Source organism: Coptis chinensis, chromosome 2, assembly GCF_015680905.1.
Source record: "Coptis chinensis isolate HL-2020 chromosome 2, ASM1568090v1, whole genome shotgun sequence".
Classification (NCBI taxonomy): domain Eukaryota; kingdom Viridiplantae; phylum Streptophyta; class Magnoliopsida; order Ranunculales; family Ranunculaceae; genus Coptis; species Coptis chinensis.
In genome coordinates this window covers 52,486,972-52,502,326 of record NC_141457.1, presented here as the reverse complement: position 1 = coordinate 52,502,326, position 15,355 = coordinate 52,486,972, and the positions used below count along the sequence as shown (strand labels likewise).

Genomic DNA, 15,355 nt, shown 5'->3' with positions numbered 1-15,355 from the left:
ACGATGTTCCCTAATCACCCTAATCAAACGTGCCTCTTCATCCTTAGATAATAGAGAAGATATTATTACCGGATGACTACCATCCGGATCAAGTTGAATATATTTTAACTCAGGAGGAAGAGGTTTAAGCACCGGGGTGGAAGGAATGTCGATAGATGCTTCTGGAGGGTCCCCATCTTGAGTAATGAATACTTGCTTAGGCAGCAGGTCTTCAAACTCAGTAGATGGAGATACAGAAGGGTCTACGATAGGTGTAGACTCGAAGATGGTGTTGACTTCCTCTAAGTAGGGTCTACAGACGAATCTGGTAACTATTTCATCATTTTAAAAACATTTACCTCAACAGAAAGATGGCCAAAAGACAAGGACATCAAACCATTGCGGTAGTTAATGAGTGCGTTGGCAGTTGCCAAGAAAGGACGCCCTAAAATGATTGGTAGGTTGCATCTCTTGTAGACCTATTTGTTTGTATAGATAATATGGGAGTAAGTTAACACTCGTCCCTAGGTCTAGTAAAGCGGTCGTCGTGTGGGAATCTCCTAAGGTGCATTGTATAGTAGGATGACCAGGGTCCTTGTACTTAACGATTCCATTATGTTCTGATAAAGTTGGAAATTGTTCTGTTAAAAAGGCGTCTTTAGGAATATTTGTTTTACGCCTTTTAGTGTACAACTCTTTGAGAAACTTAGAATGGTGAGGTAATTTTTTAATTACTTCAAGAAAAGGTAAGTTTATCGTTAGATTTTTAAAAACTTTCCTAATCTCCTCAAAATTTGTATCCTTGTTTAACATTACTAATCTATAGGGAAACGGTGGTTTCTCTCTATATTTAGCGTATGGATCAACATGATGTTTAACCTTAGCTTTCTTAGGCTGTGGTTTAACTGGTACCTCTACAGGGGTAGGCTCTTCAGTTTCAATTTCAGTATCTAGTATAATCTTCGGTGTAGGGACAACTGGTGGGTAACTATAGGCATAGTTACGTTGTTATCAACCACTCTCCCAGAATGAAGAGTGGTGATGGCATTTAACTCACCTACATTTGCATTTTCAGTACTAGTATTACCGTTTACCTCAAAGGCTGTGTTTGTTGTTTTAGGATTATGTATCGCTTGACATGGAAACACACCTTTGGGCTGTACTTTCTCTTGTGCTAATTGCTGTAAGGAAAGTTTGATGACTTGTAAAATATGTTGTTAGGTTTGCATAAAGGTATCAAAATGATCCGGTTGTGGAGGAGTGTTAGATATAGGTTGTGTGACAGGAACTATGTCACGTTGATTATTAATGGGTGGATTTTGATAGTTATTATTTGCCGGAACAATACCTCTATTAACATTATAATTATTATTGTTATAATTATTATAATTACCCTGACCTTGTCCTTGTCGTGGTGGAGCTTGGTTGTTATAATTATTACAGCTACCCTGACATTGTCCTTGACCTTGTCATGGTGGGGCTTGGTTATAATTGTTTGCGGGCCTAACATTTTGATTATTAAACCCTGGAGGTGTTACTTGTTGATTGTTTCTCCAAATGAAGTTGGGATGTTGTCTCCAAGGGGCGTTAGGAATAGAATAACTATTAATCGAGCAAACATTATCTTGTTGTGATGTTTGTTGTTCATCATGTTTAAAGGACATGATAGAGTCGGGGATGCTCTGGACTCAAACAGAAATTACATGGATTGGTGTTGACATTCATGACGGGAATAGGCTTTTGTTGAATAGAAATAGCCTCTACCTTTTTAGTGAGAGATTCGATTAAATTTTTAAGTTCAAGATAGGGTTTCATCTCAAACATACTGGCGGCCTTAACTGTTGTAGAAGAACTAGTGAAACGGGAGATATCGTCACTACCCCCCAGTTATTATTCCGCTTTGTTTGATCTTCTAAAAATTTATAAGCCTCTGTGGCTCCCTTACTGAGGAAACTACCCCCATTCATTATGTCAAGCACCTCTTTGTGGTGGGTTAATAGTCATTTGAAAAAGGCACGAACTAGCATGTCTTTAGAGAGGTTATGGTGTGGACACTCTATAAGAAGATCCGTGAAACGATTCCAAGCCTCTGAAAATGATTCATGAGGATTCTGTCGAAAAAAATGAATCTTGGAAAGCATTTCATCGGTCTTCAGTGGTGGGTAAAAATGTTCCATAAATAGTTGAACAAGTTTGGCCCATGAGGCCACAAAATTAGGCGCTTGGGCAGTTAACCAAGATGCCGCCTTATCGGCTAAGGTGAAAGGAAACACCCTCAGTTTAATTTGTTCAGCACTAACCGTAGGATGGTGGAATGTAGTAAGGACTTGGTCAATCTTACATATGTGCTGATAAGGCTTTTCATGGTCTAACCCATGAAAAACGGGTAACAAATTAAATATATTTGGGGGGATTCGGAAATCCCCTACTGGGTCTGATAGAACGATGCAAGATTTAGGGCTATCGTTCAAGGCTTTGTAAAAGTCAGAGAGAGGAGACTCTCTTTCTTTAGCCATTATTTCAGGTGTGGTGTGTGGTATGCTAGCTAGAGGTGTAGTGAGTGGTATACTAGAAAGGCGTGTTTGTTGATGTTGCCGGTTGATTACGTTAGGCGTTTTTCTTCGGCCTGACCTTAATCTCATGCAAGGCTAAGACCAATCTTAACTAAACATGATAACACTCCAAACAATCCTGATATGCTAGTATGAACCTCTAACAGGAGATGCGAGGTGTGGAAGAAAGAAGTACCTGAATGCCTCCTTGCTTCGCTTATGAATAGCGTCTTGTATACGTGTGCTCAGTGTGTATAACGAGTTAGAAACACTAAATAACTTGAAGTAATGGAAGTTTGGACTAACCTGTGGAAATCGGGCGGTTTAGAGTAAAGGGTGCAGGTCGCGCTCAGGTCCAACTCGAACTCCAGGAGTTGAGGCGCTAGGCTTCGAAGTTTTGCCTTAGTAGGGCGCGGGTCGCGCTCAGGTAAAACTCAAGTTCCAAGCGCTTAGGGGTGGGTCGCGCTTAGGTAAAACTCAAGTTCCAGGTGTTTAGGCGCGGGGGGCCCTCGAGTTTTGCCTTAGTAGGGAGCAGGTGTCGCTCCGTGTATTCCTGCGAGGAAAAATTCAATCTGAATCAAACAACCACAGTTAGAATCAAACAAGGGTGGGTGGGTAATGAGACTTTGGAAGACTAACAATACTAACGGGAACTAAGCCGGTAGCGGCACCATTTGATAACTCGTAAAAACTCAATTAGATTACTCTAACTTTATTCTTACGGTATCAATTATTTATTTCCTACTCTCACATATAGATTTATGCAATATATAGAGTACGTAATCGTTCCACTCCTAAACTACCAAGACATAAAGAAATCAATTAATCAACACAAGGGAACAATGATGAGAGTAATATTTATAGAGGTGAATTTATACTATGAAACCAAATATATGAATTTAACTTATACTAATTTAACTAAGCAATTGAATATGAATTGATTAAAATATAGAGAAGAATATGGAGAAGAGATTAGGGGGATTTGATTTCACTTAAATAAATTCCTAATATGCTACTGTAGATTATTGCAATCATAATCAATTAAGATTAATTGTGATCCCTAATTATTCATGGCAATCTCTGCCAACTAATAATTAGCATGTGAGAAAGTTTAACCCATTCTCATTGCGAATCAACTAACCTATTAGAGTGAACTCTTAAATGCAATAATTCTAACTAACACATCAAGTCTTCATCCAAGCTTCATCAAACCCCTCTAATGGAGGTTTAGCTAGAATCATTAGACTATTATTTCTAACACAAGAACAGTAAAAACAAGTCATTATTGAATAACTAATTAAACTTTCTTAATCTAAATTAACAATAGTCTAAGATTCAAACATGGATTACAATTGAAATTTAAACTAATTTAGAACTAAGATTATGAATACTAATTATCAATTTAAAACAACTAAATCTATGAATGAAAGATTGAATTGGAATTTAAATATTGAAATATAGCTAAGTAATTTATTCTAAAATTCAAAACTTGTACTCACAACTAATAAAATTGACAACTAACTAGATTAATTTATATAAACTAATTTAATCAATTAAAACTAATTCTATATTATAAAACTAAATTTTATGAACTAGAACTAGGTTTTGATCTAAATAGCTTAAGAGCTAAGCTTTTGTCTCTTGATATAGAAGAGCTAGATCCCCAAATTCGTACATGGGATGAGGAGTCATGTTTTGAGCAGAAAAATCGAGCCTAAAACCTAATTTGTTGAATCCAAGACTTCCCATTCTGGTTGTGTTACTGCAGCACAAGGTTTCACTAACTTATACTGCTCTGATCGAGTCAAGGTCTGGACCATTGGAAAGAGCTTTCTGAGCTAGTCATTTTGATATAAAATGGGCCCAAATCCGAGGTCTGAGTCCAAAGATATGGCCTTTTGAAGTTCTGTTGACTTTTCTTTAGATTTCTAATCCGGTTTGACTTTCACTTTACAGCTTTAACTTGGGCTTTTTAAGGGTTTTTTCTCCATGAAACTTGGGCTTTCTTCATAGAACTTTCATAGCAATCCCTTTAGCTCCTTTTAGCGCCTAATTAGTAACGAATTTACATTTATTCAACTCCAAAGCCTGAAATACTCAAAAGCACGTAATTAGTGATAAACCTATATTATTAATCACATAATTGGTCTAACAGCAATATTGTTAAAGGGTTAAAACTACAGTTTTGGGCTCTTATCACCTGGTCAAGTCCAAACCCGCTATTATTGCTTCATATTCAGACTCATTGTTTGAAGCAGCAAATCCTAGCTTCATTGATAACTCCAGGCGAGTATTCTCGGGTGTGACCAACACCACCCCAATTCCATTTCCTGTATCGGTAGCGAACCCATTTGCGAAGACTCTCCATCCGTTCCGTATGTTCCAAAGATCTAGAGGGTCGTGGTTTTGCTCCACTTCCTCTTCCATGATCGTCTCCTCCTCGAACTCATCCAAGAATTCAGCCATAACTTGTGCCTTCTCTACAATCCTGGCTTGATACTCAATGTCATAAGAACTCAGTATCACAGCCCACTTCAACATTTTCCATGATTTCTCTGCCTTCAGGGCTTGCTTAAGTAGCAGGTTAGTCACCACTACCACCGAATGAGCATCAAAGTAAGGTTTCAATTTCATCGCCGAAAAGATCAAAGGCAAGGCAAATTTCTCGATTCTGCTGTATCTGGTTTTGGCGTCTAACATCGTCTTGCCCTGGAAGTACAACGGCCTCTCTGTCTTGTCCACTACCCTTATTAACACTGAACTGATTGCGTATTCTGATACCACCAAATACAAATATAGCTTCCCCCTCTGCCCTAGGCACGACAGGATTGGGGCCTTTCCCAAATACTCTTTTAACTCTTGGAAAGCCCTTTCACACGCTGCGGTCCACTAAAAATCGGTCGTATTCCTTAAGAGTAGGTATAAAGGTCGGTACTTATCCAAGGACTTTGATATGAATCTATTGAGAGCCGCGACCCTCCTAGCCAACCTCTGAACCTCTTTCACATCCCGCAGAGGCAACATTTCCAACAAAGCCCTGATCTGGTCCGGGTTTGTTTCTATTCCGCGGTATGTGATAATTGATAGGGTTATATATGAAAAGCATTAATTTTGTATTAACTCTAATTCTTTATATTTTGAATGAGAATCATATAGGCAAATACTATGCATATTAGTTATATGCATGTGTCTAATACTTTATGTTGTAGATGATATGGTGTGGACACACAGAAGATCATATCATCAGTACCTTATAAAGTATAAGTAACCGTTCACAACCTAGATAGATTTGGACAAACCATTGGTACGGTTGTAGTATAATATGGTATTAGTCTATCTTGACTATATGATTACACTAGTACACTTTGTGTGTATTGAACAGGACCAAGTGAGGTTGTTTCTCTTTATACTGACTATATAAGAGAACAAACGCCTATATTATTATGGATGCTTGTTTTCTTAATCCAGATATAATAACGGGCAGTTATGTGCATTGTACATTGCTATAAATCATCAATGAGTGAGATTCATTTGTGAATCAACAAACTCGATAGATTGGGTAATGACATTGTATGTAAGGTGTGCTGTTGATTATAGAAGGAATCCGTGACCTGCAGGAAGTCGGGTTAATGATGTCCCCTTGAGGAGCTCAAAAAGATTGTCATGTAAACCCTGCAGGTGGATTTATTCTGACATGACAATGAGGTTGAGTGGTATTACTCAAGGACATAAGAAGTTGATTGATGTTGTTGTCAGTAACTTGACTTAATCAACGGACATTCGATATCTTAAACATGGGGAGATCAACAAGTATATAATATGGATCCCATAAACGCTGACATGTAATTTGGGATTAGGGCAGTAGTGCAACAATGGTCTTTAGTGGAATAAGCCATTTGTTGACGAACTTAGGCCGTGTGTTCTGGACGAACATGGGAAGCCCAATCCCGTCAGGAGGCCCAACCCTAATTTCTCCTCATGGTCCCTATTGTAGCCTATAAATAGAATCCCTTCTCTCCTGGCCATTTTAACTATTCACTCTGGATTGAAAAGAGAGGCAAGGAAAGATAGATCCAAAATTGGATCTAGCTTTGTGAGAAAGAAGGGGTTAGTAGACCGTTGCCCACACAACGTCCAATCTATTGAAAGGAATACAATAGAAGATCAAGGGGTTGATTATTGATTCGGATTCATAGCTATTGGATTCTCAGAGTTAGATTAGCCGGATCTATAAGTATGTTTTCCAATCCAAAATCGTGAGAACCATTAATTCCGCTGCGCGTGGTTTTCACGGTTTGTAGAAATATGCATTCTGAAATAACGATTCCTACAATAATGTATCCCAAAAACGTTTCGGAGGTCACCCCAAACATACACTTCTCCGGGTTTAGCATCAGTTTATGTCTTCGTAGTATTGAGAATGTTTTGCTTAGCCCTGCCAAATGCTTTTCCTCGGTCATACTCTTTTCCACCATATCGTCTATATAGATTTCCATTCCTTTCCTGATTTTGCTTTCGAACATCTTCTCCCCCACTCTCAGAAATGTTGCCCCGACATTCTTTAGTCCGAAAGGCATTTTGGTATAACAGTACGTTCACCCTTCCATGATGAACGCAGTCTTTTCTTGGTCAGAGCCATACATCATCACCTGATTGTAGCTCATCAATGCGTCCATGAACGAGAAGATCTTAAATTCCACGGTCCAATCCACTAACTTATCTATCCGCGGCATGGAATAGCAATCCTTTGGGCACTCCTTGTTGACATCCGTAAAATCAACGCACATTCTTACATTCCCATTCTTTTTGGGGCTGCTACTATGTTTGACAGCCATTCAGTAAACTTGCATTCGCGGATGATACCAGGATCTTTCAACTTCTTTACCTCCTCTCGAATTCCTTGCGTATACTGTGGTTTCACACCTCTCATCTTCTGTTGGACTAGTCAGGCACCTTCCCTCATATGTAATCTGTGACACGCGAACTCCAGATCCAATCCCGTTAAGTCCCCGATTATCCATGCAAACACGTTGTTGTTCTTGGTTAACAATGCAACCAACCTCAATTTCCAATCCTCTAACAAACTTGTTCCCACATTCACAAACTTCTCCTCCTCTGATAGCCCTATATTCACGACCTCAATCTCGTCCATCGTCTGGGCCCCGACAAGTAGCTCCTTCTCGCCGAACACGGTCTGTAATTGTTATGCTAGTTTGTCACCCTTTTCCGGTGCCTCTTTATATGGTGTGTGGACACCTTTAGCTGTCACCTGGTGGATATTTTGTGCCACGACCTGATCACCCCTTATCTCATACGTTCCCCCATTAGTTGGGAAGTGGATCACTTGGTAATAAGTGGATGGGATTGCCTTCATCTTGTGAATCCATTTTCTTCCCAAAATCGCATTGTATTGCGAGTTGGTATCTACTATCATAAAATGGGTGAAAACAATCAGTGGCCCTGCAGTCACCAGTAGTACCAATTCCCCTACTGGCTCCATCATGCTGCCGTTGAAGCCAAATAAGTTAGTTTGAGGGGGCTTCATCTGCTTCCTTTCAATGCACATCTCTTCCATCGCCCCCTTGAACAACAGATCCACTGAGCTTCCGCAGTCTATCAGCACCCTTTTCACCAGGTAATTACCCATCGCTATTGTGATCACCAGTGCATCCTTGTGAGGAGAGACTACTGATTCCAGATCCTTCAGAGTGAACTCTATCCTGTCATTTCCCTTGCCGTCTCCTGGAACTGGCCGCGGAGTACTCAGAACCTCATTTTATCTGCTACAAGCTGGGTCCTCCTCACCTTATCTCTATGGGCGTTCCTTCCCAATGTTTCTCCACTAAAAATAACATTAATTGTACCCAAGATCCTAGCAGCGGCAGGAACCCTTTCAATGGGCTGTACTTCCTTGATAAACTCCTTCAACTTCCCTTTCTCAATCATTCTTTCCACTAACCATTGCAATAGGAAGCAGTCATTGGTGGCATAAATCCTGACCTGATGATATGCACATAACGGCTTTCCTTCTATTTCCCTAGGTGCGTTCTGCGAACCTTCATAATATTGTTGTCCTTTGATTAACGACAAGATTTCCTTCAGCGACTTGTTCAGTGGTTGCTTTATTTCGCAATATGATTTTCTCTCCCTGTAGTCTCTTTTGGCTTGGTCCTTGCCTCTTTCCGTTTTCTATGTCTCCCCTCTGTAGGTTCCCATCTCTTTTGCCCTGGTCCTCTCTCTATCTCTCTAGTCCTCCATTCCCACGACTTGCACTGACTTCTCCAGCTTCTTATGTTCCTTGCTATTTCTTTGCAAAAATGTTCTCGTATCTTATGTATCTCTCTACCTTAAGATACAGCGCATGTAATGTAGTAACTTCGATCTTAGACACGGACTCATGGACTATGGTTCCCTACTTCAATTCATGCTGGAACGCTATGACCGCGGTGCGCTCATCCAGACTTTCCACTCGCAGCGTCTTTTCCTTACATTTGCACAAAAAATCCCTAAGTGTCTCGGTGGCCTTTTGCTTGACATTAAAGAGATCCGCGACATTGACTACCCTCTTTTTCTGATGGATGAAGTGATTTACGAAGGCTTGCTCCAATTCCTCAAACCTTTGTATGCTCTGCGACTCCAGCCGATAATACCAATTCGACGCTCCCCCTTTTAGACTGGTGGGAAACATCATACAGCGGATCCCATCATACTTCCCCTCTTGCCATAGCAGTATCTGCTGCCTGAAGTGGTGCAAATGGTCTGCCGGATCTCTTTTCCCATTGTATCTCTCGAATCGTGGTTGCATAAACCTCTTCAGTACCTTGGAATTCCAGACTGAATTAGCAAGTGGGTTCAGATTCAGACTGGCCACCACCTTCTTCGCCGTGCCTTGTTTCTTTTTTTCCGTCTCGCGGTTTGCCTCTCTTTCCTTTTCGATCATTGGCTGAACTGCTTCCATGGTGATCCCTCCTGTGTTGTTCGTTCCGGGTCCATGGGGAGGTTCCTCGCCTCGGCCCTCCACTCCACTACCCTTGGGTTCTTCCGTTTCTGCTCACCCCTGAGTGGTTTCCCTTTCTCTCCTTAACTCATCATTCTCCTCTCTAAGCCTCCCTACTTCCTTTTGAAGCAACATGGTCGCTTCCGCCACCGTATTCTCGACCTCCTCCTCTTCCATCTCTTCATTTTCAATACTCACTGTTTCTTCCTCGACGACTTCAGCCCTCACCCTTTTGGGTCTCCCTCTTCCTTATCCTCTTCCTCATCCTTTTCCTCTCTTAGCTATAGTAGCCATACTCTAAACTTTCCTTTTTCCTACTAGATCGTGGACCAACTCATCCCCACAGATGGCGCGAAATGTGTGAACCACAAAATTACCTAATAATCTCACTAGTCTCTCTTCCCACTACTTCCCCTTTCTTTTATTTTTTCTTTTCCACCTCTCTTCTCTTTCTTCGCTGTTCCTTTTTATATCTTCCTCACCTCCTCTCTCATTCATTGATCCTCTTTCTCATCTAACGATCACTACCTTCCCACCTGTCCCTTTAGGGTTCCGCGGCCCGGCTACCTTGCCTCCCCTCTCCATTCCTTATCTTGCATTCAATCTGACTCATATGCCTTCTAGGTCCCATGTCACTCTAGGGTTCCGCGGACTTGATTTCATGCTCCCCGTTCCCATCTCCTTAATCTACTCTGGGTCAGACGACATGCCACCTCATTGACCATAAAATAGGTTGATACACTTTTCTTATCTTCATTTTCTTGACAATTATTTTCTCATTTATACTTTCTAATTGCCGCTTTATGTTATATATATAAACATACTTTTGGTTATCCATTGAGCAGGAATTAAATGAGTACCGAAGAATTACCCGGAAGAGGATGAACGCATTAGAGTGCCTTGACATGGAAATCCAATGTGGTACTTGATAGGGTTATATACTAAAAGCATTACTTTTATAATAACTTTAATTCTTTATATTTTGAATGAGAATCATATGGGCAAATGTTATGCATAATATATATGTTATTAGTTATATGTATGTGTCTAATACTTTATGTTGTAGATGATATGGTGTGTGGTGACACACAGAAGATCATATCATCAGTACCTTATAAAGTATAAGTAATCGTTCACAACCTAGATGGATTTGGACAAACCATTGGTACGGTTGTAGTATAATCTGGTATTAGTCTATCTTGACTATAGGATTACACTAGTACACTTTGTGTGTATTGAACATGACCAAGTGAGGTTATTTATCTTTATACTGACTATATAAGAGAACAAACGCCTCTATTATTATGGATGAGTGAGATTCATTTGTGAATCAACAAACTCGATGGATTGCGTAATGACATTGTATGTAAGGTGTGTTGTTGATTATAGAAGGAATCCGTGTCCCACAAGAAGTCGGGCTGATGATGTCCCCTTGAGGAGCTCATAAGGATTGTGTAAACCCTGCAGGTGGATTTGATCCGACATGACAATGAGGTTGAGTGGTATTACTCAAGGACATAAGAAGTTGATTAATGTAGTTGTCAATAACTTGACTTAATCAACGGGCATTCGATATCTTAAACATGGGGAGATCAACGAGCATATAATATGGAGCTCATAAATGCTGACACGTAATTTGGGATTAGGACGGTAGTGCAACAATGGCCTTTAGTGGAATAAGCCATTTGTTGACGGACTTGGGCCGTGTGTTCTGGGCGAACATGGGAAGCCCAAGCTCGTTAAGAGGCCCAACCCTAATTTCTCCTCATGGTCCCTGTTGTAGCCTATAAAAACAAACCCTTCTGTCCTAGCCGAATTCACTATTCATTAGTTGAAAAAGAGAGGCAAGAAAAGTAGATCTGAATTCGTTTCTAGCTTTGTGAGTGAGATAGGCCAAGAGAGAAAGAAGGGGTTTGGTAGATCATTGCCCACACAACGTCCAATCTATTGATAGGAATACAACAGAAGATCAAGAGATTGTTGATTTCATAGCTATTGGATTCTCAGAGTTATCACAGCCGATCTAAAGGTAAATTTCTAACCAAACCGTGACACCCCTTATTCCGCTGTGCGTGGGTGTTTCGCGGCTCGTAGTAAATCATTCTGCGAAACCATAACGGTTCCTACAGTACTGTCCAAGGACATTACCAGTGTAGATGATTAACTTTTAGTCTTGTTTGTGTGTATTTTGAGTTCTTTGATTGTATATTAATAGATCATTGTGTTAACTGGTGGCTCTGTGTTTACTTATAAAAGAGGAAAAGTAATGGGTCTGCATTTACCGGTAATCTACAGGCTTAATAAGGGTAGTTAACTGAAACCTTAGTAAATAGAACTATCACAGTATCACCTATTAACTTGTGATGTCACAATAGCTCGACTGACCTGTGTAAAAAAAAGCTAATTAAGAGATTTTAGAGTAAGAATGAGACTGGGTCGACTGAGTCTCAGTCTCATTTTTATTTAGTCGCAGTCTCATTACTTTACTCAGTCTCGGACGTTTTTTTTGCAGATTGGTAACAACAGGTTGACAATGTCAAGCTATAAGATTTTGCAGGTTTGCAAAACATCTGTCAATAATGACTTTCTCAAAACAGAAGAGACGGGGATCACATACTGTATGATACAATGATAGACATAATGTATCGCTGCAAATGTTGGAGTGTAGATGGAAAATTGAAGTCCATTTTTTTTTGACGGTACAAGCTAGTTTTGAGGGAGGAGTATACCATAAATCAATCTGTTAGGGAAAACGATACTAATCGATCCCTACTAAGATAGCTCACTCTTGGACAATCTACTACTATAATATAAAAATCTAAACTTTCACTACAACCAACAACCACAACCTAAGCTATGGAATTAACTATCACAAACAAACAATAACAATGTAAAGTAACTTACCACAATGTGACACAAGATATAATGTGGTTCGGCTAATGATGTCTACTTCTACAAGAGCAAATCATTTTATAAGTGTGGGAAAGAAGGTTACAATCACTCCTCCCAAGTCTCTCCAAACTTACTAGATCCCTCTTTACTAATCTTTCTCCTTACAAATTTGATCTCTTTGCAAGGATTTTATCTCAATTCTAGTTGCTTTAAAAATTGGGTTTCTTTCAAAGACTTCTCTTACTCAAAGCCTAACTTTGCTTTTATAGTAATCTAAAATTTTGGCGCGTCTGTGAAATTTCAGTTCCAAACGACATGCCAATGTCAAAATATCAAGTCTCGAATGACATGGTGAGGTTGGGCTGATGTTGCTCCAAACGGTTTGTGAAGACCGTGTAGACTTAATTCTAGCAGCATTAACTTCGAACAACTTGGCTGGATTGTTCAAGCTTCTTACTACACGATGTACGCATACCATTCGAAACTCGATTCCAGGAGAATCAATTTCAAATGACATAGTCGGGTCACGCTTTTTTGCAAACAATGTGATGATGTCATCCATCACTCCTCACAAACGATACCACCAAGCCATCCAGCTCAATGATGAGGGACCCCAACAATCTCCCCCTCCCGAAACCATGAGGGGGGTATTCCACACATTCCTGAATCAACAGGAGGAGTGTGCCACAAATCCGGCGGTAGCACAACAAACATCAAACTTGCCTTTCAACAAAACTTTGGTCATCATATCCGACCCATTCTTGTCGGTATGGATCTTCTCAATGGATAATTGCTTCTCCTCAAGAACTTCTCTAATTCAATGATAACGCACATGTATGTGCTTGGATCTAGAATGAAAACTCAAATCCTTGCTCAAATGGATGGTGCTCTGACTGTCACAAAGAACTACAAACTATTTATGCTTTAGCCATAGTTCATTGAAGAACCTCTTCATCCAAAGCATCTATTTGCAACACTCTGTGGCTACAATATACTCGGCTTCTGTAGTAGAGAGGGCAACACACTTTTGCAACTTAGATTGCCATGAAACTGCTCCCCCTACAAATGTAAACAGATAACCGAAAGTGAACTTTATCGAGTCAACATCACCTGCCATGTCTGCATCTGTGTAGCCTTCAAGTAAGGTCTTACTCCCACTAAAACACAAACACACCTTTGAAGTGCCCTTGAGATATCTTAATATCCACTTAACACCTTCCCAATGCTCTTTACTCGGATTTGACAGAAATCGGCTTACAACACCAATGGCGAAAGCAATATCCGGTCTTGTACACACTATTACATATGTCAAGCTGCCCACTGCGGATGCATAAGGAATCTTTTGCATTTTTTTCTTCTCATGCTTACCCTTCGGACATATATCTTTGGTCATGCTAAATTAGCCACTAAGTGGACAACTAACTAGCTTCGTTTGATCCATGTTGAATCTCTTAAACACCTTCTCAATATAACTTTATTGAGAAAGCCATAACTTCCCACTCTTTCTGTCATGAGTGATCCGCATACCAAGGGTATCTGCTTTGTTTGACCCAAATCATTAATCTCAAATGCCTTACTCAAGTCTTTCTTCAGCTTGGATATCTTGTTGATGTTTTGGTCAACTATCAACATATTATCCACATACAACATGAACACTATGAAATTCCCATCTGAAAACTTCTGAACAAACACATAGTGATCGGATGCAGACTTCTTGTAGCCTTTCTTCACCATGAAGGACTCAAACTTCATGTACCACTGTCTCGGTACATGCTTCAAACCATACAAACTATTTTTCAGTTTGCATACCAAATGCTTCTTGCCTATGACCTCAAAACCCTCTGGATGGTCCATGTAAACATCTTCCTCAAGATCTCCATGAAGAAAAGTTGTCTTGACATCTAGTTACTCAACCTCTAGGTTCATACTTGCGGCCAAACCCAATACCACCATGATAGAAGTCATCTTAACTACAGGAGAGAAAATTTCATCAAAGTCAATACCTTTCCTTTTACCTAATCCTTTCACAACAAGGCGAGCTTTGTGCCTTGGATGTGGATTATTCTCTTCATGCTTGACTTTGAAGATCCACTTATTCTTAAGAACTTTTATTTCTTTTAGTTTCTCAACTAAATCATAAGTGTGATTCTTATGTAAAGAACCCATCTCATCTTGCATGGCCTTCAACCACTTCTCTTTGTCTGTACCTTCAAGAGTCTCTTGATAGTACATAAGTTCTCCACCATCTGATAGTAAAACATATGTATGTGGTGGATACCTAGTTGAAGCTTGTCTTTCTCTCTCGGACCTCCTCACTTCATCTTCTTGTGGCTTAGGAGGATGCACTTCTACTTGCTCAGGTGGTGGTTCATGCATTTCTTTTGCATATTCTATCTCAATAAGTTCAATCCCATCATGAGCAATAAGATCATCACCATGAGCCTCAAACCCATGGTTCTCTGCATTCTTAATGCCTTCTGCAACTCATTCCATAGTAGGAATTTCTGGTTCTAAATCAACAAGATCATCAACAAAAGTTTCTAGCTTCTCACCATTCTTAAAATTTGCTATTGTTTGGTCTTCCAAGAACACAACATCTCGACTTCGGATTACCTTTTTATTGATCGGATCATAAAGTTTGTAACCAAACTTCTCATCCCCATAACCAAGAAAAATACACTACTTGCCTTTGTCATCAAGCTTTGATCTCTCATCCTTGGGAATATGAACAAATTCTATGCACCAAAATACCCTCAAGTATCCATAACCAACATCTTTGCCTGACCATACTTTCTCTGGATAATCACTATTCATAGGCTTCGAAGGCGATAGGTTGATCATATGTACGATTGTGCGTATTGCTTCTATCCAGTAACTGATCAGCTCCCAAATGTGCATTTTATTACCCTTACATTACTGCATTACAACCCTTCTT

At 39.9% G+C, this 15,355-nt stretch overlaps 2 protein-coding genes and 1 non-coding gene across 3 annotated transcripts; 1 reads left to right on the top strand and 2 right to left on the bottom strand.

Moving 5' to 3' along the window:
• The first annotated feature begins 2,016 nt into the window (after positions 1-2,016).
• On the top strand, positions 2,017-2,120 carry LOC147516523 (small nucleolar RNA R71). Its single transcript, XR_015214615.1, has one exon. It is a non-coding gene; the product is annotated as a small nucleolar RNA R71 (small nucleolar RNA).
• Positions 2,121-4,727: 2,607 nt separating this feature from the next.
• On the bottom strand, positions 4,728-5,231 carry LOC147516522 (uncharacterized). Its single transcript, XM_086593305.1, has one exon. The coding sequence runs from the start codon at positions 5,229-5,231 to the stop codon at positions 4,728-4,730; it is 504 nt and encodes a 167-aa protein (XP_086449431.1).
• A 2,503-nt stretch (positions 5,232-7,734) lies between these two features.
• Positions 7,735-8,178, bottom strand: LOC147516521 (uncharacterized). The gene has a single exon (XM_086593304.1). The coding sequence runs from the start codon at positions 8,176-8,178 to the stop codon at positions 7,735-7,737; it is 444 nt and encodes a 147-aa protein (XP_086449430.1).
• Positions 8,179-15,355: the final 7,177 nt, after the last annotated feature.